A 24,977-nucleotide genomic window follows, 5' to 3' on the forward strand; every position below is an offset into this window, starting at 1 on the left:
ATTTTCACATTTTTATATGCCATTTGCATATTCCATTTGTCCATTCTCTATAAGAAATATTTTGTCGCTTAAAATTTCCATTTATGACCAAGGTGAATTCTCAGGGGTGTCAGGAACTACTGCTCCTCAAGTAGGGATTTTTTTATTAATAATTTTTTGCAATTATATTGCATTTTTGGAGTTAAATGTGTAAAATGGTAAAATACATAGAATTTTGACCTCATTTTGGTACTTTTGTTGCTATTTAAATATTTATTTATTTCTTGCACTGATTTCCTTATTAATTTCTTTCCTTATTGATTTCTTTGGATTTAAATAAATCCTTTTTTACATTAATGAATTCAGGCTTACATCTTTTCTACATCCGACTTGACTGTTACATTCTACAGCTACGCTGCGGTCACACTAAGCGCCAACAACACCGGGTGCAATCGATAAAAATAACTATCGAACATAAGTCGATTGTTGGGAGAGCTGTGAAGCCGACGATTTTACGTCAAAAGCGAAATAAGTTTATTTAACGTACGAAAAAGCTAAGCATAATGTCAGCAAAGGCAGCTTTACCTCTGCAAATGTTTGGCCGGCGACTCGTCCACCTGAGGTCATCGGTCACTTCCCAGAATATGAGGTAAATCCGGTCGCATTGCTTCCTCTTATCTGTGACGTAATGAGGGCGCACGTTTGTCGTTTCGCACGTAATTCTAACATTGCCTCCCGTTTCACCCTCTTCGTCTACCACACAACCAGTGCCCTCCGTTTGTACAGCACAGAGAAACAGCCAGAAGAAACGGCGGAGCAGAAGGCTACCGAATCCTCGCCAGAAGTGGAGAAACTCACCAAGGAACTGGCCGCCGCCAAGGAGCAGAATGCCGAGCTACTGGACAAATACAAGCGTTCGCTCGCCGACAGCGAAAACATGAGGAACCGACTGAACAAACAGATCAGCGACGCCAAGATCTTCGGCATCCAGAGCTTCTGCAAGGATCTGCTCGAGGTGGCGGACACCCTGGGACATGCCACACAGGCGGTGCCCAAGGATAAGGTACGAACTACATGCTAGGTGCCGTGCTTTTGGGTATCTTAAGGTTTCGGGCTCGAAAAGAAGTTCAACAGGTTGAGATAGGAGTTTCGTAATTATTTGTTGCCAATACTTGAAGATGACATTACAATCTTCTAGATTTCTTCGGGTATTTTAAATTGAGATATGTGGATAACTCTAGGGAATTCTTCGATTCAAAGTTTTATTAGCTATTTTAGACTTTATAGACAGCATTAAGATTTTTAAAGCTACCCTTACTAATGATCTTAATTATTGCAGCTCAGCGGCAATGCTGATTTGAAGAACCTGTACGATGGCCTCACCATGACGCGCGCCTCGCTGCTGCAGGTGTTCAAGCGACACGGACTGGAGCCACTGGATCCCATCAACCAGAAGTTCGACCCCAATCAGCACGAGGCGCTGTTCCAGAAGGAGGACAAGACCGTCGAGGCCAACACCGTGGTGGAGGTGACCAAGCTGGGCTACAAACTGCACGAGCGTTGCATACGCCCGGCCTTGGTGGGCGTGTCGAAGTGTTGATAGCCATGCGGCTGCCCAGAGGCATGTGTAAATTCCCAGTACCCCCCATAAACCAATTTACATGGCGTGTGTCTCTCAGTTGTTTGCAATTTGTTTTTCGCTGCAAAATTCATGTACGTAAACCCTGTGTAAATACAACCTATCCCACAAACACAAACGCATCCTTCGGGCAAAGCTTGCGAATTTAGAATTCCTCCTAGTTTCTAAGAGATCTGTGACTGGATTTGATGGCCACAATTTGTACCACACGCGTGGCCATCGAGTGTTCCACTTTAAGGTTTAATTACGATAATAAAACATGTTTTAGTTTGTTGAAATATACCAAGATATTTCTATATGTATTTCTCTTTTGGAGACTGTTTATCTAGGTCTCTTGTTAGTTTCCTTTGATTTCCCCGTTTTCCTTAGCCCTTGAAATTCGAATCCCTCTTGAAAACCCATTTCTTTTGTTAACAAAAACCAGGTAGCGGAGCGTAATCGCATTCCTGCATGTCGCGTAGGTGGAAAATTCAATGGAAATGCGTGATTTTCTATGACCCAGCAGGTAGGCTTCCAGCACGTTCCCATGAGTTCAGAGGAAGCACAGATGGTGGGTTACCTAAAACGAGATTTGCGCCAGAGTTCAAAGTCTACTTCAAACGGTTTTCAACTATCATGCGTTAGTTGTCCTTTAACATTTGAAGTGAACGGAATGATTGGTGTTCTAATGCGTTTTCTCTGGTCCTTGGCCATGGTGCAGTGCATCCAGGCTAGGGTGTCGATGCTGCCCCGTTTTTATGGACAAGACAGCGCTATTATAGTGGACATCAATAGAAAATTCCCACCTAGAATGGACTCCAAGCTACAGAACGCCTTGTACTACAACCTGCCGGTCTACAAACTGATAAAGCCCACCACAACAACTACGACGACCACGACGGCTGCTCCAACCTCTGGCTACCCTGCTGATCTCCTGGACATTGCTCACAACAAGCTGGGCCTCACAGATCTGCCCAGCCTCGAGGAGCTGGGTGAGATGATTGGCACGGATGGTGCCAGCGAGACCATAGATTACATACGCACGCTAACTGGAACGGAGGAGGGTTTGGCCTTGATGAAACAGTACCTAGATGCGCTGCACTTCGAGGAGGCGGAGGAGGAGAATGTGGCCGAGGAACAAGAGAAGGCTGATGACGACGACGATGATGATGACAACACAACGGGCAATGCTAGCTACGATGAGATGCCCGAAGAAAAATCCACCACCACAGCAGATTCCCGTCCTGAGCTGAGTTTAATGCAACGTTTCGGCGACTTTATGAAGCAGTACAACCTGTGGTCTGGTCAGGTCACCACTACCACCACTCCTGCGCCGTTGATCGCTCCGCCAACTGGCACGTTCCAGCCCGTCTTTGTGGCTCCTCCTCCTGCTGGCTTGAAACCCCTGCGTCCTATCCTGGTTAGGCAGCCACTGCCGTATCACTATCCCATTCCCCTGCGTCCCGTGTCGCTGGCCACCACGAAGCCAATCCAGGTGACCACCACCACCACTACCACCACTACCACAACAACACCTGCTCCGGTGACCAAGCCACATCTCAACACGCCCAAGCTGATCATGCAAGAGGATGCGGAGGGCAAATACTCAACCCTGCCTCCACACATCCAGCAGTTGGCCAAAATGGCCAATATCTCGCCCCAAGTCGTGGAAATCTTTCTGGAGCGGCAACCCAAGCTTGCGGAACTTGCCAAGCGCCTGAGCACCCTGGCACTCAGTCCGGAGCAGACCCAGGCCATGGACGCCCAGGTGCTCAAGGCCGTGCAGCACGCCCTGAGCAACAACGATGATCTCCAGCGGCTGATCGAGGCGTCCCAGGCACTTAAGTAGGCGGAATGTGTGACTAGTCTTAAGACCATTTCAAATGAAATATATTTTCCATATAAACCAACTAGCTTAGTGATCTCGATTGTATATTTCTATTATATATGACTACATTATATTATTATGTTTAAATTGGAAATTTCATAAGAAAATTGGAAATCATTATGGATATGATATTATTATGGTTATGGCAGATTTGAGAGGTTCACTTCAATAAAACAGTAATTTTAATAATTTTTTAAAATGCCACATGGGTTCTTAAGGGGTTAAGCACGTTCCATAGCATTTAACATCGATTTTCATACTGTGGTTAGTACCTCAAAACGCAAAGCTATTTTATCCGCAGATGTTAGTCAACACGTTATTAAATACTACCGTTTTTTTTCTAGCGTTTATTGCATAACTGTGGCCTATTTTGTGAATTAAACCACAGGTTAATACCTAACGCTTTCTAGTTAATAGAATTCATAATTGTTCAACAATTTAAATGAAAAGCTGTGCCAAGATGTTAGCAAAACGTTTCGGTAAGATTGTTCACATAATTTCTATATGTCCTTTAAAAATAGCACCCATATACCCTAGAAAATGGGCGAATGGGCGTGCATAGGACAACGCAGATGTACTTAACTTATTATATACCTAATTGTTTGACAATTTAAAAGAAATGCAAGGTCCAGGAAATAGGCCAGACATTTGGTAAGATTGTCGATGGGTTTACTATGTGTCCTTCAAAATAGCACTCTGCTACCCTGGAAAATAGGCAGTTGAGCGTGCATTGGACAACATGTGGTTCTGAAAGATAAGAGATGAGGCCATCTCCACGAGTTATTAACCGGATTTGATCGAGACGAAGTGAAAAATCAATGTGCGGCCAGCAGTGAGACCATCAGTCGAATTCGAAAATATGACCAACTTATTGGCTGTGTATTACACAAAATTAGTGCTGTAAAATACCAAAAAAAAATTAGCATTTCCTTACATCTCCCTAAAAGTATGCCTTTAAATACAGACAAATTAAATACAAATTAAATTGTATATCAACCTATTCGTAGATGGATAAAATTTTAATTATAACATAAAAACCTCATATAAAAAATAAGAAATCAAAAAAGTTGTTAAGCATTTTGCACAAGTTAATCTAAGCAAATGTAAGGATTATCTTGAAAATGCGATACTAAAAATATCCGTAGGCTTAGTTCCAGTATTCCTTTTTCGGTTTCAAAATTCAAAATTAAAAAATGACACTAAGTCAGCTGATACGATTGAATATGGCGCGTTTCCAGGCCAAAACGTGGAATACTAAAACCATGTCCAGCAAGTCGGCCAAGTCCTGCTTCTCCAAGTCGATGAAGCCCATGAAGCAGTTCAAGCGCCCGCGCATTTCGAAGATCAGTGTAGTTGGCGCCGGTCAGGTGGGCACGGCGATCAGTGCCATGCTGTTGCTCCGGAATCTCACCAAGAACCTGGTCATCCTGGACATTAACTACGAACTGGCCCAAGCGGAGGCACTGGACTTTCAGCACGCATCCGCCTTTCTAAACGATGCTCGGGTGGTGCCCTGCGGCGATAGTACCAACTCCAAGAATTCCGATGTGGTGATCATTACTGCGGGAGCTCGTCCGTCCGGCAAGGATCGTTCTCGCCTGGCTGCAATGCAAAAGACCGTCGAAATCCTGAAGAAGGCGGTGCCAAAACTGGTGGAGCTCAGTCCCGATGCCACCTTCATTATCATCTCGAATCCCGCCGATGTCATGACCTATGCTGTCCAGCGAATTACCAATCTACCCAAGCATCGCTGCTTCACCACTGGCTGTCACCTGGACACGGTGAGGTTCCGCAACCTGATCGCAAATCGACTTCGTTTGCCTCCGTCTCAGGTTCACGGCTATGTGATCGGAGAACACGGCGCCAGTGCGGTGCCAGTGTGGTCCAGTGTCTCCATTGCCGGCATCCGGCTGAATGATGTGGTGAAGAACCTGGCCTGCGGCGATGATCCGGAGAACTGGGCGAAGATCAACAAGCAAGTCACCACCGGTGGACTGGCGGTGGCCAAAACCAAGGGCTACACCAACTGGGCCATTGCCCTCACCTGTGCGGATATCGTGCAGGCAATGTCCGGCGGGAAGGGAAAGATCGCATGCGTGGGCACGGACATGAAGGGCCTGAGCGGCATACAGGACAACGTAGTGCTATCGCTGCCCTGCTTGGTCACCTCGGGCGGCATCAGCCACGTGTTTGAGCTGCCCCTCACGGATGTGGAGCAGAGCAAGCTGATGGCCTCCGCCAACATCCTTCTGGAGGCTCAATGCTCTCTGAGTATTTGATTCATGATTGGATTGGATTGGCCAAGTCACTGGATTTTAAGAAGTTTTAATACAGGAATATTTTAGTATCCGAGCTACTGAAGGATTCTACGAAAAAAAACTATACTAATGGTTTATTTGTTGTTCCGAAATATTTATATTGCAAACGAATACTTTTTGGAAATGTACATATTCTGGAAAATGTAGACCAGTGAATAGATAGAATGTTAACCACATTATTATATAGTATGTACATATCCAGATAAGTATTATACCTTTTTACGAGAGCCCAATAAATAGGAAATTGAAAACGAAAAAGGAACTTCTGACTGGAAATAGCCCATAAAAACCACACCCAAATCTCAAGTGGAAAGTAAAAACCGCAGAAGACCAGCTGCAGGAGCGAGTAGGCAAGCCCTTCGCCCTTTCCCACTTTCAGCTGGAGCAAGTGAGATGCACACACACGAATGTTTTGTAGACGAGCTAAAATAATGCAGAGATACAAAGAATCTTTGCTAGAATTTCTGTGACCCTGTTCGTAGACGTCTAAAATTTTGTAATTTTTCCAAAAATTATGATTTATATCGCATGTTGAAGTGACAATTTTTTTGAAGATTTTGGATCCCAAGGTCTTGGGGCAGGACAATCAAGAAAAATCGAAAGTCAAAGGTCTTGGAAACGAATAGGTGAACAGCGCAATGAGAAAGCAGCTGATGAGCTCCGGCAAAGAAATGTGGAGTCTTAAGATGTTTGGGGCCCTATGTTGGGCAACTTTTGGAGCCAAGGTCTACGATTGTAGCAGGCGCCCACGAATCTCAGCAGCGATCAGCGATCGCGTTCCGCTCCACAATTATTTGTATTATTTTTGGTGGCGATGCGACGAAGCGAATCAAGTTGGTTGGTTGACCCGGGGTTGCGACACGCGAAGATTATGCAGCATCCCATCCAATGGATGCAAGTGTAGCCAAGTGTAACACACCACCAGGCGATCAGAAGTTGGGCAGGTGGAACTCCCACGAAACACGTAGATTTTCAACGCCTCGTTGCATCGTCTGGGAAAATGTGCCGCTACGATTTGGTTTTTTGGGCTATTGTTGCTAGTTGGTGAATGCAAAGACACGCCCACGCAGGCCCTCCTGCCTTTCCCGTGAAATTTGTTTAAATAAATGGAGAATGCTTAACACAATTTAGCTGTTTGTTTGGCTAATGGAAATTCACCAGGCGCACAGTGCGTGAAGAAAGTATGCACCAACGTTTGATTTTCCAGCTACCTGCTAATAGATTTTCGGGTCTTCATTTTATTTTGTTTGTACCCTTATGTTTGCCTGTTGAAATGCTATAGTTTTTCCCCAAACAAATTTATGAAGAGACCCCCACGGAGCTTGACAAATGTATATTTGTTTGTTTTGATTGCGCAACTACGAATAGGCCTACATAAATTCTAGACTGCGTGTCGTAAGATACAAAATCTTCGAAAAAATGGGAAACCTGCTCCATTTGCTGTTGACCTATTGAAATGCGACAGTTTCACATGTGTTTTCGGGATTGCGTGGGATGATCGTGCAGCACGTGTATGTTGACATACTGACCGCAGTGAGTGTACTTGAGCAGGGGGACTTCCCCGTGAATCTGCCCGCCTGGATTTATTCAAATTACATGGTGCTATGAACCATCTCAGACCATTTTCCCACACCGATTGGCCCGCACATGCCATCCTCTATTTTCGATGTGCATCCGATTGTGACCTTCGAACAGGCAAACAGCCAGTGCAGCCTGCATCCGTTACATTCGTTGCATCCAGTGCAACCAAGTGCAACGCCATGGATCTTTCCCACAGCCGAGGGCTCTGGGTTATATTTAACAAATGCATGAGAGATTTGGGTGCGCTGCGTTTTCGTTTTCGTTTTGGATGCTGGATGCAGTAGCACGACATACACCTACTATCAATTTTGTCAGCCTGTTTGGCTTGGCTACACTTCAGTGATCTTCTGAATGGGATTAGGGTAGATTATCATCGCCCATTCCATTGCTCTGTTGTAGAGTTAGGCATTCGCCTCCTTGATTTTCTGCCAACCTGCTCCAATGATCTGTTAGGTCACGATCCAGTGATTTTTCCCAGAACTGCCCTTTGACCCCTGAAATAGTTTTCCTTGCAGATTTCCCACCTAAATCTGGCTGGTTATTGATGCTGGCCTGGTCGCCTAATCCGTTTGGTCACAGCTCAACGATTTTCAATGATTGAACTTCCTTAGGGATTACCGATGCACCCACACACTTCTCGTGGCTGCCTTCTACAATTTTTGAAAACCTGTTCGAATGCTATAGTTTTTGTGACTTTTAACTCTTTTTATGGCATCTCATTTTAATTTTTGTGGCTTTAAAATCGAATTTATTCGTTGGATCCTTTTCTATATCTTTGCTTACCTGTTAAATTGAGCCAGTTCTTTATGCCTGACTGATTCCTTGATTCTGATTCTTCTTGAGAACCAGTTTTTGTATTTTTGGCTATTGATTTTAGGCCTGCGTCTGATCATGTGTATATTATATATCCTACTTACTTTGAATGCCTGGTATTTTGGAGCAGGATGTTGCACTTCAGTGATTTTCTACCCGTATCTGCTAAAATTTATAGCATACATAAATAAAGAATTGTTCTTAAATACTTTGAGCCTGTTGAAATGATACATATATGTGATCTTATATAACCATAAACTGTAGCAATGTAACAGGAGAACAAGAAAAAACTAATATGTAACTATCGAGGGAAAAGGGAATTATCTACAGGTATATTCTGTGGGTCCTTATGTGTTTTCTATGGAAATCTGGTTCTTATTCAGGTAGTTTTTCGTTGAGATTTCTGCGTGGTATTTATGTAGGCCTGTTCGAATTTTCTGGCTTGGTCACGATTCATTGGTTTTTCACATTTTCATTAAAATTTTCCAATATATAAACACATCTTTTAAAAGTTAAAGATTGAGTGGAAATCTTTATGCTAGAAAAATAAAATTTTCCAGAGACTATTTAAGAATTATGTTCACCTGCTTTATTTTGGAAAATTTTCTTCGCTTCACTGGTTTTCAAAATCATCTTTATGAAAGGGAAGGAAAAATATTTCCACAACGGATGCTGCACACCACTCGGCCTGACCTTAGCTTGTTTAGAAATTGAGTCAAAGGTCACAAAAGTGTAGCATTTGAACAGGTTCTCAGAGTCATGGGATAAGGCTAGAATCTATAAATCCCAATACATTCTGAACCATTCTGTACCAAATCGATCATAAATCACATTATAACATCATGCATGTGATTTACATAAGTGTAAGTTAATAAAACCCCTATCAATGCACAAAGTAAAGATATAAATATTTAAATTGTAGCATTCGAGCAGGCAAACAAGAAATGTCACAAGCAGACGGCAGGTCAAAGTTGAGCCCCAAAAAGGTCATCTTAAGGTATCTTTGAAAAAGATGCTGCACATTCTGAGTCTACATTTCATGGCAGCCTATTCGTATGAGAGGCAATGGTTACGGTTCCTTGATTTTCATCCAGAGACAAACACATCCGTGGGAGAATCCCACCAAAACGAGGTCGCACTTGGAAATTCTCATCTTCGGCGGGTGTTGATCTCCTGCTGCGATCGTTGGCCTAAAACTCTTGCTAACCTGTTCCATGGATACACACGAGTGCGCTCCACTGATTTTTCCCATCATCGAGCGATGCTCCCTGCCTTTGGGCACTTTCTTCATCTCCTGGCTGGCCTCCTGAAGGTTGCTGTGAACCTGTTCGAAAATTATGCATCGATGCGCATCAGTGGCAATCATGGCAACATAATAATGGGATGCTGCTGATGAGGTTGCTCATAAACTGATGAGGGTACCTGGCTGGCTACCTAGCTACCTGTAGATTCATTCCGTTCGCCTAACTGCGCATTCTGTTCACCTGTTCGTTTGCTACACTTTATGCATGCTTCGGCAGTTTTCTAATTATGACTTATGATCTCTGGGATTAGACAAACAATGGATCGTGGCACGTGGTTCCCAAGATGCTTTCGCTTGTGCCTGACCTTTTCCCACGATCCGTTTGCGGTTGAGCCCTCGGGGCCCATGATCACCGCAAATCCCCTGCAGACAAGACAGCCAAAGGCTTAAATCTGTATCATTCGAATGGGCGAACAGAACGGCGAAGACGAGCTCATACTTCTCCAGGTAGACCAGGTAACTGACACATATTCCTGGCCCAAAATCTCAGCTGGCTGGGATGCTGTTGCCCTGATCGTGAGGTTCGGCTTGATTGCACTTTAAGCCGCAGGCGATGGCCCGAGGCAAAGTTCCTGGAGTTCCTGGAAGTCAGCACAACAAAGACTTTGGATTTGATGGATGTGTTTTTTGTTTGTTTTGCTAATTGATTTTGATCAGGTCAGCAGAATTGGTACGCAGGCAGTTCAAGCAACCCAAGAACCGACTTCCTTCCCTTTCTTGAAGAAACACTTTGTATCCCTACTTTCTACACACGCAAATTGCCATAATTGAGAACGACAGCTTCCTGTTTATTTTAATACGGCGTGAAATTGGAACAGGCTGTCAGGAGGGTAGAGCAAGTTCTCCGCTCTTCGCACTTGAATGATTCTCTTGGCTCCAATCATCATGGGCTATTGTAATTCGATGCGTGTTGAAGACCATTATGCGGGTCTTTGATGGGCAGGGGCAGGGGCAGCACTGCGTAGACCCTCCTTTCTTCGCTGTGAGCCTAGTGAAAAACATGAAATTATCGTGACAAACATCAGGGTTCATTAAGTCGCTTAAACATACTTACCACACACCACGATCGCGTTTCATGACGATCCGATCCATGTGGAGAGTGCGGCCGAGGGGCGTCTCCTTTGCCGCGGGCCATTTGAGACCCTATAATTTTCCAGTTGATAATCTTGGCTGATGATCGCTAATTGGCTGTCAAAGGGACAGGAACGCAGGGTAGCCTAGCAAGCAACTGGTTGATTGCAGAGTTAGTTGTACATATGTGGAAGGTATACTCTTCGGGGTTGAAACTCTGTGGCACGTGCCACACTTTCTTAAGGTCTTCGTGCTTCTTTTGTCTGAAATTTGATGCTTGTAAATGTCTTGGGTCCGAACAGGAAAACAGAGTTTGTAGAAGGACGAGAAGATGTTTTTGGAACTCGTGTTTCTTTGGCGTTTCTTTTTCAGTTCCCATATTGCCGGTGGTTGAATTTGAATTTGATTTCGCGCTGGAAGGGGAAAATGATTGCTGGCTTGTGCGTAATTGAATTACTTAATGATGCGGTTGGAATTGGATTGAATTTTTGCAAGACTTATGAAATATATACGAACTGTATACTTGGGAGTTTATAATTTAGTTACAGAATTGAAAGAAGACAACACTTTTAGAGAGACACTTTTTGAGAAAAGCCACCATTGGATTTTGATTTAACTAGTACAATACAAATATTTTAATTATGCACATATATTTTAATTATGCACATATAAATTAATAACAATAGAGAATGCTAAGTTCTTTTAAGTCCCTCTAGCTGTTATAAACCGCAGTCATGGCCAGATCGACTTGGCTAGTGATCCTGATCAAGAATATATACTTTATATACTTTTTATGGTCGGTATAGCAGCCCAGAACCCGCAGCATATATGAAAGAATATAGGTCAATAACACAATTATATACATAAATATGTATAACTTTTAAAGTTTCTTTCTGTAAAATCAAAATATTTATTTATTAACTTTCGCATCGCAAAATGTTCTAACTTTGTTTACAACTTTTGAAGTGCCCGGCGAAAGTCTTGTATAAATTTGCCTAACTCGTGTATTAAGTCGGTCTCATCTCAACCTCTGCTGACTTTCTGCCTTCCTGGTCGAGATCTTCGCTTAAGCATAAACAGTTCTCACGATCACTCTCTCTCGGCAGAGAACATTCGTTCTTGTAACGGATAATGGCCAAGAATTTCCCACACGATGTTGACACAGCGAACCGCGACCAAACCAACCAGACAGACCTTAAGGCCCTCCGCAAACACTCACACACACACACACAGGCCCGTTCCACAGAGTCCACATCCGTTTAACGTAACGATCGAGGATCTCGTTAAGAGCAACTGCAACCAGTGGAGTGGAGTAGAGCTGGAAAGTGGACGCAACCATCATATTCTTCTGCGCTCCTGGTCCTTTTTCCAATGCTTCGATTCGTAGTTCTCACGCGAGCACATGCCAAAGCGTAAAAAGGGACAGGGAAACAATTAACAACTAATTTAGGCCTCGGCATATAATTTTATGGAGAGTGCGGAGAGTCGCAGTCCCACAGGGAGATGCCTATCTGCAGGAGCTGTGGGAAAAAATACGTTACATTCCTTTCCATTGCTTCTCTGTCTGCCTGGCGGTGCGGCATTTATTCCCACGCGATCCTCGACTCTCGTTTTTGTTGGTTTTTGGGGTTTCGCTTTCGTGGAGTACCCAGTATTATCAAAATACAGGGGTATATGGATGGTGAGCAGGTGTAGGATCCTGTGAGTTCTGTTATTTTTCGATCTCTATTGTAATATAATTTTTAATACAATTTGTGTTTTAAGAATAAAGTATTCTACAATTATACTCGTACAATTTCTTTCGTAAGGCGTAAGATTAATATTTTAAAAAAATTAATATTTTGTAATTCACGATTAGAACTCGGTATCTGATAGTCGGTATCATTCGACTGCAACGTTCTTTCTTGTTTTTTGTGGGTCTTCGTTCACACGCTCTGTGCGTAAAAAAAGAGAAAATGAAGATATGGGAAAGGCAGGGATGCTGGCTCTTTTTGCTGTTCGCCTGTTGCTAAACCAAAAAATATTGATTGAAATTCTCACGCTCCAGGCAAGGAATTTTACCTGCAGCGAAAGGATTACGCCCACATTAGCTGAAAGATCTTCGATCGAGGTTTTTGTTAAATATATTCTTTGAATTATTGTCTTTGGTTTGCTGAAAGCCGCTTATAGAAGGTGACAGTTTCAACCCTCTTTTGGATTTAATCCAGTTGAAGATGCTCTTTGGGAAACGTATGAATCTGCTGTTCCCCTAATGGAAGCCAAGACTTGGCACGACTTCTTACTTTCTTATGAATGAAAGCAATTCAACCCTCATTTATAAGGTGTTGTTGCGTAATCTTCACTCCTCCTGCTTTTGCTGTCTTCCTGGTGAGGACAAGACGTATTTTTCAAGGCAGTCCAAATCACGAGGGTTGCAAACGTCTTAACAAAAAGGAGAAAGAGAAGGAATGCCTTCTTGTAGCTCAATAGTTTGGTGGTAGTTTTGAACTACTACCTTATAATAAACATCATAGGTAAGACGGCGACAGCAAATCCTGGAAAGGTGAGATCCGCTTTCTGGCGAAACTGTTTGCCTGGTATCGGATTTAATTGAAGCGATGATGCTTTAATTCAATTTGCATATTAAGTTCGTTGGAAGAACAAGGACTTCCTGAAGGAATCCTACCCAACTGTTGCTTGCTGCTTGCCTGATGATATTGAAAACTAATTAGTATTCCATATATAGCCCGCATTCTCACGCCTTCGGGGAATCGGAGAACATGCGGGCCAAACGAACCCAAAGGAATCCATAAAAAGATCAAAGATATCCTAAGGTTTCGCGTATCATGTGACCGTCGGGATTGTTGAAATCTGTTCATTGCCTTACGGATGCTGTTTGCCTAGTAGAAACCGACTAATTAAGCCGATTTCGTTCTCACGCCTATCCCAAACTTCGTAGCATGTGGCATGTGGAGTTCCAAGAAAAAGGCAGCATAAAAAGATCCGAAAAAAACGTGTCATAAAAAGGATCCCACAAATGCATGTCAAATAATCTATGTTTATTTTGCAAAAGAAACGGAAGCTGGTACAGGAAATGGAATCCGTAAGATCAGAAATCGATTTCCTGTTTAAAAAAATAGGATTTCAAGTGGTAACAGAAGGCATTTCCTACTTCCGTTATCCTGCAGGTGTTCTTTAACATGCCACCCGGTAAATTTTTCACCAGATTTAGGTCATGAGGATAATCGTTTTAAAACACGTGCTAGCTTTCTGCTTTCCTGTTAGAGAATCCACAGATTTAACCACCACCAGGATGCGTTTCCCACGTTCTATCATTTTCCCAGGAAAACCCTGGCTTGGTAGAGTGTGCTATTTAAAGATCTTCCGGTTCCTTTTTTATTCGTTTTTTGTGTTCATCCAATCAAAATCAATCCAATGACCTTTAGTTTAAACAAAGATCATTTCCGGTTGAAAATAGGCGTACCCTAAGATTATCATTCCGCTTCCGTAGTCCTGCAGGTGATCCTTCCAAATAGCATACGTTCGTCCGGTTGGCAATGAATACGGTTTCAGCCTGGGAAACATGTATGGACACTTGCCCACTGTCCTGTTGTCCTGTTAGAAAGTCCCTAATCTTACAGCCACTTGAGCAATTTTCCCACAACATCTTTTCCCATAAAAATTAAACACACATCACCAAAGATTTTTTCTCAGGATCCTTTTTTTAAGGATCATTGCCTGTTGCTCTTCTTGAATCTTGTTGAATTTTACGGATCTTAGTTTCAATTAACTAAAAAACGGAAATGTAATTTGAAGTGCGAGCAATATCACATCCGGTTGATGATTAATGTTTCTTAAGGAAGCGATCTCTCCTTAATCCTACAAGTGGTATTTCCTTGGCCTGTTGCTGGGTTCTTAGAAATTATTTTGGGACTTATTTTGAATTGTGGCTCAGAGCGCGTGCTGTCCTTTCTGTTGTCCTGCTGGAAAATTGTCAGACACGACCACCACTTGAAGTTAGTTCCCACGATGGCAGATATACGATTTTCCCATTAAATATTTATAGTTTTTTTTACTTGGTTTTTTTGAACAACATTTTCCTTGTACCTCTTTGCAAATTCTGTTGTCCTGGTAGAATTTTCGTTAAGGGGTTAAATATTCTTTAATTTCTTACACGCTCTAAATCAAGATTTTCCAAGGAATGGAAGACAGGGTTTTCATTTCTATTGTGTTGCTTCTGTTTATGTTCGCTTGGTCATTAAAATTTCACTTTTGCTGATTAAATTTTTCACTTGATACCGTTGAAAAGTATGCTAAAACTATTTGCCACAAAATTGCTTTAACTATGCACATTTTCCAATATCTTCTATGCAAGACAAGTCCTTAATTGCGTTGAGAGTCCTGTACGTTTTTATGTTTGCCTGGTGAATGAATATTGATTTTTTTGTAATTTACACAATTTTTCACACGATCTGATATATAAGGTTTACAATCTGCATGGGAAAAAATAAACGACCGCCTTTTATTTTCCCATGCAACAGGTTTTGGAATGAAAATGAACTATCATAATTTTCCCAGGACTCAGGTAACATTCCTTTAAAAAACTAATTGTTTGGCCCGAACCATGTAAGGTCGCACGATACATGAGAATTGCTCACCATCCACAGATTTTCCTCGGTTTTCCAAACAAAAGGCAGCAGGAATGAAACATCGTGTGCTCCGTGCCACTTACATTTTCCCAGGACTCGTTCTTGGGTAGACTGCTTTTCGGAAAACTAACGCAATCGTCCTACAATTTATATGTTGGCCTGGTATTATTTAATTAAATTTTACCGAATAGCTTGAATTTTTCACACGGTTAAGTAAACAAATTTTCCTAATAACCTTTTTAAACTACGTAAAATGTTTAATTATTTTCCCAAGCAACAGGTCACAGGAAACGCATTTGCCATCTCCATCTCAATCCATCTTCACTTTCCCAGGACTCCCGTTCAGGTAACATTCCTTCGGGAAAACTATTTTGAGTGTGCTGCTGTTTTTATGTTTGCCTGGTGCATGAATATTGATTTTTCTTGATTAAGCTGCAATTTTCACACGACCGGCAGATGCATTTTCCCACATCTGCCCAGGCTGCATTTCAAATGTATTTTAAATGCATTTATTTTCTTTCCCATGCAACAGGTTGCAGGAAAAGCCGTATCATCGTGTGATTCGTAACATCTGCTAGTTCCCAGGATCCTTCAGCAGGTATAAGATCGATCGATCTCTCGATCGGAAAAACTCAGTGGCACGTTCTGCTGTTTTTCCTGTTTGCCTGGTGGCAATGTTTACATTGTGAACATCTGGCGCGGAAAATTCACACGGTAGACAAACTGTTGGAGGACCAAAAGCAGATGAATATTTTCCCACAGCTGCAGTGGTTGCAACTGAATAGATCTTTATTTTTAGAAAGACCGTTTTTTAAACAAAGAAGGGGAGGTTACCATGTGAAATCAACAGGTTTCTTGGAAAAAGGGTGCTCCTTTGTACCGTGCTGCATTTTCAGCTGGCTTCTCAGCTGCATTTTCCAGTCTGGAGCAACAGGTAGAGATTCTTTTGGGAAAACTCTGTGGTAATGCTATCATTTTCGCTGCTGCCCTGGTAGCAGAGTTTTCCATTTACACAACAATTTTGGAAAATTCACACGATCGGAAAAGATGTAGAGATCGCATTTTCCCACAGCTTCACCAGCTGCATGTTCGAATTCTTAGGGCATCCCGTTTTTTATGATTCTTTTTATGTGGGAGGTCTTCTTTTTAGAAAAGATTTCAGCTGCACTTTCCCATGCCGCGTGCAGGTAGAATTCTTCGGCTTGTCTTCTTCAAATGCTACCGAAATTGCTGAGGGCCTATTACATGATTCTTCAGGGGTGTCTTCAAATTTTAAGAATTCTCACGTTCTTAAAAAGATCAAGGATCAGTAGCATTGCCCCTTCTTCTTGTGCAACAGGTCCTACCTGCAATTCCTTGAAGATTTCGAGATTTTTCAGCAAATGCAGTTTTCGATTCTGATTTCCTGATCGAAAACTTAACAAATTTTAAGCAATTTTGAACATTTTCACACGCTGAAAATGCATTTTCCCATAACGTCCAAAAGGGCCAACAAAGAAAGGATCACGGATAGAAAATTCTCACGAATTTTCCCAGAGATAGACATGTGCTAGCTACCTGCTCTATGCCATTTTCCTTAAATTTCCCGGAGTGGCGTGCTCATATTTCTGTCAGCCTATTACATATTTTCCAAGGTTTCCCAAGCATCTCGAATATTTCACACGGTCAGCCCGTGTCAAGAGATCTCTTCATGGTTTTGGGACAGCACCAACCACGATTTTCTTTAGCCTGTGCCGATCTTTGTTCTCACGCATCTGCCATCCAGATTGTGGAATCGGGGAATGTGGTTAAAGTTAGAATGAAAACCCACACATAAAGCGATCTCTGGTTTTATGTGACTCCAAATTCTGGGAATTATTTCTAAGGCTTGGAATGTTGAAGCGGTCGGTCCCTTTGAGTGGCTCAAATTCCAGAAATGGTTCGTGCGGGTACCTGAAAAAGGTCCAAATCCAGTTTGTCATCTTATTTTGCGCTCTGAAATCCACTGAAATGATTCTGGGCTCCTGGTGGATTGGTTGGACTTGCCATCTTTCCTTTTTTTCTTTTATTGCAAAATTGATAAACCAAGTGATGAGGCTTTTTATTTTGGATGGAACAGGTGGTGCTACGAATTCGTTTTATACTCTTCATAAACAATAAAAGTTCGCCATATTTACTCAGCTGCCAGTTTTTGGTGCTAATTAAAAAGGCTATTAAATCATTTCAAGAATATGTACTTATTTATCTTGGCTTTGCTAAATAACCTACTTAGTTTATATATTTTTATGAATTCACTTCTGGAAACAGCACTTCAAGTTTTCTTATCAAATCTCCATAGAGCAAAGTTCATATTTACAGTGCTGTTATGTTTATTTAAAGTAATAAATGCTGTAATATTTTCATTCACTCGAATGAATTAGATTAATGTAAGGATACTTTAATTGCTGATCAGGACCTCAACACAGCTCATATCATTGGTTACAAACTTGAAGGGGTTCTGAATGGTATCGTTGCGAGGATTGATCTCCGACAGAGAAACATATGACTTATTCGGACACGATTGCCCTTCAAAAGATCCGCAGATCATCTTATTGGATATGCAGGAGTCGATGAGTTGCAGCGCCAGTTCCACTTTGGAGGTAATGGAGTACACCTGACCAAAGGAGCACTGCCAGGAGCTCCTGATGCGACTATCAGCCGTGCATTCGGAATTCTTCAGGTTGGTATTGAAAGTATTCTGTGTGGTAATGGTGTACTTATTGGCATCACCAATCTGCAAGTGTAAAGAGAAGGCTCAAGATTTTGCTCTTACACATATGGATAGTTGTAGTACTTACCACCTTGGTTACACAGAGCGTGTAATTTAACTGGGCAGTTGGATGCAGTTTTAGGCATTGCGCCAACCCGTTCTTCACATTATTTTTATAGTAGTTGTTCAGGGTGTTGTAGGTGCTCTCAGGTGCATTTAAAATGCCACTAATACTTTCCTTGCACTTGATAATGGAGTCCCTGGCCACGGTGATCGTGGGTATAGTAACGCTATAGTTCTGAACGCACTGTTTGCTCCAGGAATCGATCAGGATAATGGGATCCAAATGGGCGGAGGCTTGTTCCAGTTTTTGCTGCATCGAATCCGCCTGCACATCCAGGGCATTGATTTGCTTCTGAAATAGCTGCTTAAAGTTGGCTAATTCATCTGCCAGCTGTTTGATCTTCGCGTCATACTGCCGCTGATTCTGCAGTATATAGAGATCCATGGACTGGGAGCTGTTCTGCGCCTGACTGGCCACCAGGCTCAGAAGAGCCAGAATGATTGCTACTCCCAGAAAGCTCTGCATCTTGACTGTGTGCCGAACGATTGGGGAGCCTCTGTTTATATATACTCTCTACTTTCTTATCACTCTACGTACTTCCCCTGCAAAAGTCGTCGTATCAGCTGCCCCATAATGAATTTTATTTGCAAGCTCCGAATTGGCTTTCATTTACTTTTCAACTCAATAATTGTTTACATAAGGTTTGGCCGTTGTTCCTAAGAATTTGTATGGGTATCCTCTTATCGGGGCCTTTTATAGGCGAAAAGTTAAAAATTAATTACGTTGGCCAACTTAAAGCTCTAAACAAGGTTATTTAATGAGAACGTCAAAGTTTGTCAATAAGGAAGTTTTTATAGATTGGGGAGTCACACAAAAACTGTCCTAAGTCTTTGTATGAATGGTTTCAAAATATGATATTACAAAATGGAAAGAACATTCCTTCTGTTGGGTCTGGTCAGGAAGTAAATATTTTGCAAAAATTTGTAATATATTTTTTAACAACCTAATAAGATGTGCTAATAATACCAGCGTTTTTCCAACTCGAAAAGGTTGTACAAAGTGTAGAGCAGTTTAGAAAATGAGTTCCTCAATGAATGGTAATTTTGCATTCCAAGATTTTTTAATTTGAAAGTAGTTGTATTAATTGACAATTCAGAGGGGATTCACACTCTTAATGTATTTGTTATGTATGTAACATTATCAGTGGATGATGCATCGATGGGATTTTTAATCTAAAAGATGTTTTTCGTACACCTCATAAAAGGCAATCCCCATTTTGTTGTTGATTGCAGTAAATATTATATTATTATTATACTATTACCACTTACTAAGTAAAAGTAAGCACGCAAGCCCACAATTTTCAAAAATATTTTTTTTCTTATTAATTTTATTATTTTTCTTGCAAATTTTTATCGATTTACAAAAAAAAGTTTGAAAATTCTTTCTCGCACTTTTTTTTAGCTGTAATGGGTATCTGATCGACAATATATCGATATACCTTGCTATTTAAATGAATTTGCAAACCTGATCGAATTATTGTCCATAAAAAGTCACTAATTATTGCCACCGCCCACTGCAAAACTACCAAGGCGATTGCGAAACGGAACTTTTTAGTATTTCAGTGTCTTTTTTTCGCTATGGTTTATTAAGTATACGAATAAATATCATAAAAATTAAAATACAACAAACGCTTAGGTTAGGCGACAATTACAATGCAAAACCGAAACAAACGCAACAGTTGCAGGATTAGTTTGATTGAAACGGGAGGATCGGGATCTCACTCAGTGCTGGACCAGTTTGAATCGGGATGCCTCCGCATAATCCCTGGCATCCGAGAAGTTCCGTTCCGGCTTGATGCGCACATCGGTGGGATCGTTGACGAACTAGCCACTCCAAGTGGTGGGCAGTACCGTTGGCTCGGTATTGTAGTCAAAGTAATCCTGGTCATCGGATCGATTGCGCTCCTGTTTGATGCGGGTCTCGCCACTCTTCACGAAGGTGCCATCCCATTCGGTGGGCAGGACAATGGGTTCCGTGTTGAATCCGTAGAAGTTGTTGGTGTTGGTCACGTTCTGGTTCTGGCGACGTATCTTGGACACATTATTAACAGCTCCATCCGGATACACGAACTTGCCGTTCCAGCCCTCGCACTTGATGGGTATATAGTCCTCTTTCTTGCGGAGTGGCATTTTTGAATTCTGTTTTTTTGAGTTTTCCAACAATTTGATCTATTCACACCGAGATCGCAAACACGATTGAGTCGCATTCGAGCAGGTCTTATTCTAAAATATGATTTCACCTTGTTTGAGCGCAAAACTCGTCATGTAAATGATTGTTATTTGCCGCAGAGAGTCGACCCCCGCGATTTCCATTTGTTTTGCTCGTATTTTGAATCGCTTACGTCAGGGGCGCGGATCTTAACGCGGTTTCTTCCGACAGCTTCAAACGGGTTCAGACACTGACAGAAAATGTTTGTTGGCAAATGGGTGAAAAAATAATGGAAATGATAAAAACTTGAATATTTCTACTAGGAACAATTTGTAAATGTCTTTGCATGTCTAAGAGGATTTCTATGTTAGAACCACTTTTTAAATGCTTTCAGTTACGAGTACATATATTGTTGTCTCGTACCTTATAGGAAAAGTTAGGAACTCCGACCGCAGAATACTTTGTTTTTTTACTTTATATATATTTCGTAAACTATAAAAAATAGAATTATAAAATGTCTACTAGCTTATTTTGTATCTCATACAGTTGAATCTTTTATTTTTTATCACAGCATATGTCACAATGTAATTTTTGCTTTGCACTATATATTTTCTCTCAGTGCACCTCCTCCGCAGGTTCGCACTTTCGATCGGCGGCAGACAACAGCGCGTCGCTCGGCGCTTGGCCATATAAAGTCATCGCGTCTGGCGGCTCAATGGCAGTTTGGAGCCCGAAGCCTCGGGAGCAGAGTTATGGTGGCCTAGCTGTCATAGGTGTCTTATGTAAAATACAGAGATATATCTTGATTGCCAGCAGATTAACGTGATTCATTCCATTCATTCGACCCGGCAGCGAATATGACTTTTTCTGGGGGCGGATCGCAATTAGAATGTGTATCGTATCGTTGCCGCATTCTAGTAGTAAGAATAGCTATTTTTGGAGACTTGCCCATCTATTTCTGTATATACCACTTATAAGTACTGCAAAATAATTGAGATATTGTTGCCCGTTTATGGGGAAAATGTATTAATTTGCATTTTATTTTTACAAACCTTTAAAGGTAATTTATTGACTTTCCAGGTGCAGCAAATAATCAGATAAGAAATATTTATTTATATATATTTATTTATTTATTTTTATATTATATTATTTTTTTATATTTTGTATACCCAGTTTCGGTATGCATGCTGGCTAGACGTTTTCGCATTCGAACTAACTTAATTAAAACAAAGTTATGAGGGTTCGGGCCATTATTCATTTTCGCCATGGGTTCGTGTCCAGGCTAGTTGCTAGTCTCATCAGTTTTGCCAATTAAGCTTCGCACAGGCAAACAACGAAAGGTTGTTCCGACATAGAAAAGTACACTGCGAAAAATAGTTACACGCAAAATGTTGAAAAAATGTTTATCAATTTCCTTACAGATATGCGTAATAAAGTGGTATATATTTGTATATTAATTTTATGTTCTAAATCGATGTATTAATATTAGTTAAAGATTCTTTCGATACAGCTGTAATATTAGTACTACCAACATTCTTAGTAATCTTTGGTATCATACATATATTTTATAATAATATTTTATATTTGTAATTACCACCTAATAACCCAAATTGCATGATTACTTTAATAAATAATAGAAAGAACTTATTTTTATTGTAATTAATATTTGTTTATTATTAATGTATATTATTATAATTCCTGTATCTTTTTGTTGGTGATCTTTGATCTTCGTGCAGTACTTTTGTTCTCCGTGTACCTGTTGCACCGCCAATACTCCTCCATCCCCTCCTCAATCTCTCCCGCTGGATGCGTGGCTGGCTTACCTGCGGCATGGACTCCCTCGCCGGCGACTCGACGTCCACCTCCTCCTCCACGTACAATTAGTGTCCCTCCGCTATCTGCCACCACCTCCTGCGACCAACTCCTGCGCCGCTGCCTCGTTAGAAGAAGCAGCAGCAGCAGCAGCGGCAGCAGCGACGGCAGAGGTAGCAGCACCGGCAGCAGCAGCGACGGCAACAGTTTGAAACTTTCTCATTTCGGCTGGGATGGAAGAGCAGAATGGCCTCCAATGTTTCTGGCCTCGTCGTCGTCTGCGCATTTGCTGAGCGCCTATTCGAAAATCCAACTAATTGCTTATTTTAACCCCTTGAAAACTGAGCGCACAACCAGACAAACACTTTGTTACACACACACACACATGTACGTGCACACAATGGTCCCCAGGCTTCGTGTTTATTAATTAACAACACAAAAACCCCGAACCAACAAAAGGCCCCAAACACACACACACACACACAGACACACGCTCACACACATACACACGCATACACAGTGCCAACCGGGCTTAATCCAAGTGCTGTCTCTGGCATATTCATTAGTGTTCATTAGTGGAACAAAATGCTCATTTACTTAACTACTCCGGGACAGTCGGCTGTGTAGACCCATAACGAGCTCCCCCATCCCTCATACCAGACCTCACCCCCTCCTCATTCCATAGTACCCCACTAGCCCCCACCACCGATTCCAGTGCCACTCCCTTGGCACTTATCGGCACTCGGCAAGTCACTCGGCTCCTGCCTCGTTGGCCATCTACATCCCAATCCCGATCCCAATCCGCATCTCCATCTCGCTCTCGTGTTGCCAATTAAAATTCCACTTATGCCAAGTTAACTCACTTGGCTCGTTAATTGTTGTGGCTTTTTAATTGGACCCTTTTTTCTCCTCCTGATGGCTGCTTTCCCGGCTCCAATTCAATTGAACAACAACGAAAGCAACTACAACAACGGCGTTTTTAATGAATAGCGCAAAACTTGTGGGTGCTATGCATCCATTTAAGCCCGAAAAAAGCCCCCAGCACCGATCTCTCTTGGCCCAATCAAAACTTCCACTATATGCGGACCCACCTCCTCGCTCACTGACCAGGCATTTTTTCTTTTTCAATGTCCCATTGGGATTGCTTATCGTCTGGGCTCGTCAGGGTTGTCAAGTGCGTGTGATGGATGGCTTGAAAAATATTCTGACAAATGTAAAGATACATTTTAAAGATACGATATAAATATAAAAACGTATCTTGCTTTGCTTAGCCTTTTGAAAATGAATATTTAGAAACCTACCACGCAACAATTCAGGCTAACATAAATTATAAATATAAATTAACAGAAATTATAAATAAAATTTACAAAATTTGCTAATGAGCAATTAGTATGATTTAATTTTAATTAATTAATTAATTATTATGCAATTTGTATCGTTTCCTGTTTCCAGCTTTCCCCAGTAATCCCTTTTGGCGTGCTCGACAACCCTGTCGAGTTGCTCTGGCTCCATTCAACTAATGAATGAAACCGCAAGCAGTCGAGCAGCGGCAACAACAACTCGAAACAAAAACCCAACAAAAACCCCTAATTAAAATGCATTTTCATTTGGGACGTCAGTGTGCTGGCACACCCCCTTAACCCCCCTTAACCAACGGCCACCACCCGATCCTGTTGTGCCCCCTCCTGAAACTCGACAGTGGCGTCGACCAACGGGGGTTGTCATGTTGTTAGTGCTAATTAGCCCCCGCTGGCGGCGCCACTGTGCGCCTCATGAACCGTTATGCCATTGTACACACACACACACACACACATACGCATAGTTATAGGCCAAGCCCCTCCAGCCCCAAAGCCCCAAAAACCCCAACCCCGCTACCGTTCGGTCTGAATGGCTGCGGGCATATTTAATTACAAAAGCTGCTAATTAGGAAACGTACACACCCACGTTGGTTAATTTGTTTGCAAACCAATTAACTCGGCGCATAGTAGCAGGCGCACAGAAAACCGCAGACAGTCGACAGGCAGCAAAAGCAGCAGCAGCGGCAGCAGCAGCAGCGGCGGCGAAAGAAACGCAGCAGCAGCAGAAGCAGCAGCGGCAGCAGCAGCAAATGGAATATTGGTCGCTTAGCCAGTAGTCGGTCCCTCAGTTCAATTCTGGGGGTCGTCGGAAGCCTTACGTGGCCGGGATGGTTCGTTGGCTGCTGAGAACTTTCCAATCCAATCGGTGGATGGCGAACTTAACTAATGCCAACTAACTAACTAGCCAACAACTGTTAACGACCCACAAAAGCCTGGCCACAAAAGATAAGGGCCCAGATGTTTTTCAGGGGGTGGCCCAGGGGTTGATGGGCGGAGCGGAGGCGACGGCGGGGGTGCCAAGAAACATTTCTAATAAATGAAAGCGAAACTTTAATGAAAAAGTTACGTTTCATTAGAGTGTGCGTGCGTGTGAGTGCATTAACACTGTGAGAAAATAGGTACAAATATATAGCAAAGATCATTCACTTGTGCACTTAACTGCAATGAATTTAAATCTAGCTATATGATATTTTTTCATTTAAAAACTAGTCAACGAAAAATCCACTGTAAAATTATTTAAAATTAACGGTGATTTTAATTTAAAATAAATCTTAGAGTTACTCCCTCATAAACATTGACTAAATATCAAGTAAAGCAAAACATGAAAAGCTTGTACCCTTGATTTTAGTTTGGTAAATGATTCCTTTCTTTTATTTTGCTAATGAAAGAAAGTTAAATTTTAATTAAAATAAGTTTTTGTTCTCAGTGCATGTTTGTTCTTAATAAATGAGCTAGAGTTGCTGCAAAACTTTCTGTCGCTCTGGTTTGGCACGTTTGCCTTTGTTGCTGGCTTCTGGCTTCCGCCGTCGGACGGTCGTGCGTGCTAATGAGTAATAAACCAGCATTGTTGTTGCGGGGGTGGGGTTGTGGCAGCCGTGTCAACACCCC

The 24,977-nt window shown here is 42.0% G+C and overlaps 5 protein-coding genes across 6 annotated transcripts; 3 read left to right on the forward strand and 2 right to left on the reverse strand.

The window, feature by feature from the left end:
• The first annotated feature begins 448 nt into the window (after positions 1-448).
• On the forward strand, positions 449-1,900 carry LOC6609026 (grpE protein homolog, mitochondrial). Its single transcript, XM_002033694.2, has 3 exons — positions 449-628; positions 748-1,042; positions 1,319-1,900. The coding sequence occupies exons 1-3, from the start codon at positions 543-545 to the stop codon at positions 1,577-1,579; spliced, it is 642 nt and encodes a 213-aa protein (XP_002033730.1). The 5' UTR covers positions 449-542; the 3' UTR covers positions 1,580-1,900.
• A 370-nt stretch (positions 1,901-2,270) lies between these two features.
• LOC6609027 (PH domain-containing protein DDB_G0287875) lies at positions 2,271-3,507 on the forward strand. Its single transcript, XM_002033695.2, has one exon. The coding sequence runs from the start codon at positions 2,271-2,273 to the stop codon at positions 3,444-3,446; it is 1,176 nt and encodes a 391-aa protein (XP_002033731.1). The 3' UTR covers positions 3,447-3,507.
• Positions 3,508-3,801: 294 nt separating this feature from the next.
• LOC6609029 (L-lactate dehydrogenase B chain) lies at positions 3,802-6,339 on the forward strand. Of its 2 annotated transcripts, XM_032715744.1 has the most exons (2): positions 3,802-3,964; positions 4,724-6,339. In XM_032715744.1, exon 2 carries the CDS (start codon positions 4,748-4,750, stop codon positions 5,762-5,764), a length of 1,017 nt encoding a protein of 338 aa, XP_032571635.1. In that variant the 5' UTR covers positions 3,802-3,964; positions 4,724-4,747; the 3' UTR covers positions 5,765-6,339. The 2 variants fall into 2 exon arrangements, with proteins under 2 accessions (XP_032571635.1, XP_002033732.2); XM_002033696.2 differs by lacking the exon at positions 3,802-3,964 and having other exon boundaries at positions 4,216-6,339.
• Positions 6,340-17,396: 11,057 nt separating this feature from the next.
• LOC6609031 lies at positions 17,397-18,535 on the reverse strand. Its single transcript, XM_002033698.2, has 2 exons — positions 18,016-18,535; positions 17,397-17,951 (listed from the first exon to the last, which is right to left on the reverse strand). Exons 1-2 carry the CDS (start codon positions 18,514-18,516, stop codon positions 17,616-17,618), a joined length of 837 nt encoding a protein of 278 aa, XP_002033734.1. The 5' UTR covers positions 18,517-18,535; the 3' UTR covers positions 17,397-17,615.
• Positions 18,536-19,598: 1,063 nt separating this feature from the next.
• On the reverse strand, positions 19,599-20,256 carry LOC6609032. Its single transcript, XM_032715828.1, is given in 1 exon segment — positions 19,599-20,256. A coding segment is annotated over 1 exon segment (408 nt). The 5' UTR covers positions 20,181-20,256; the 3' UTR covers positions 19,599-19,772.
• Positions 20,257-24,977: the final 4,721 nt, after the last annotated feature.

This window comes from Drosophila sechellia, chromosome 2R (assembly GCF_004382195.2).
Source record: "Drosophila sechellia strain sech25 chromosome 2R, ASM438219v1, whole genome shotgun sequence".
NCBI lineage: Eukaryota > Metazoa > Arthropoda > Insecta > Diptera > Drosophilidae > Drosophila > Drosophila sechellia.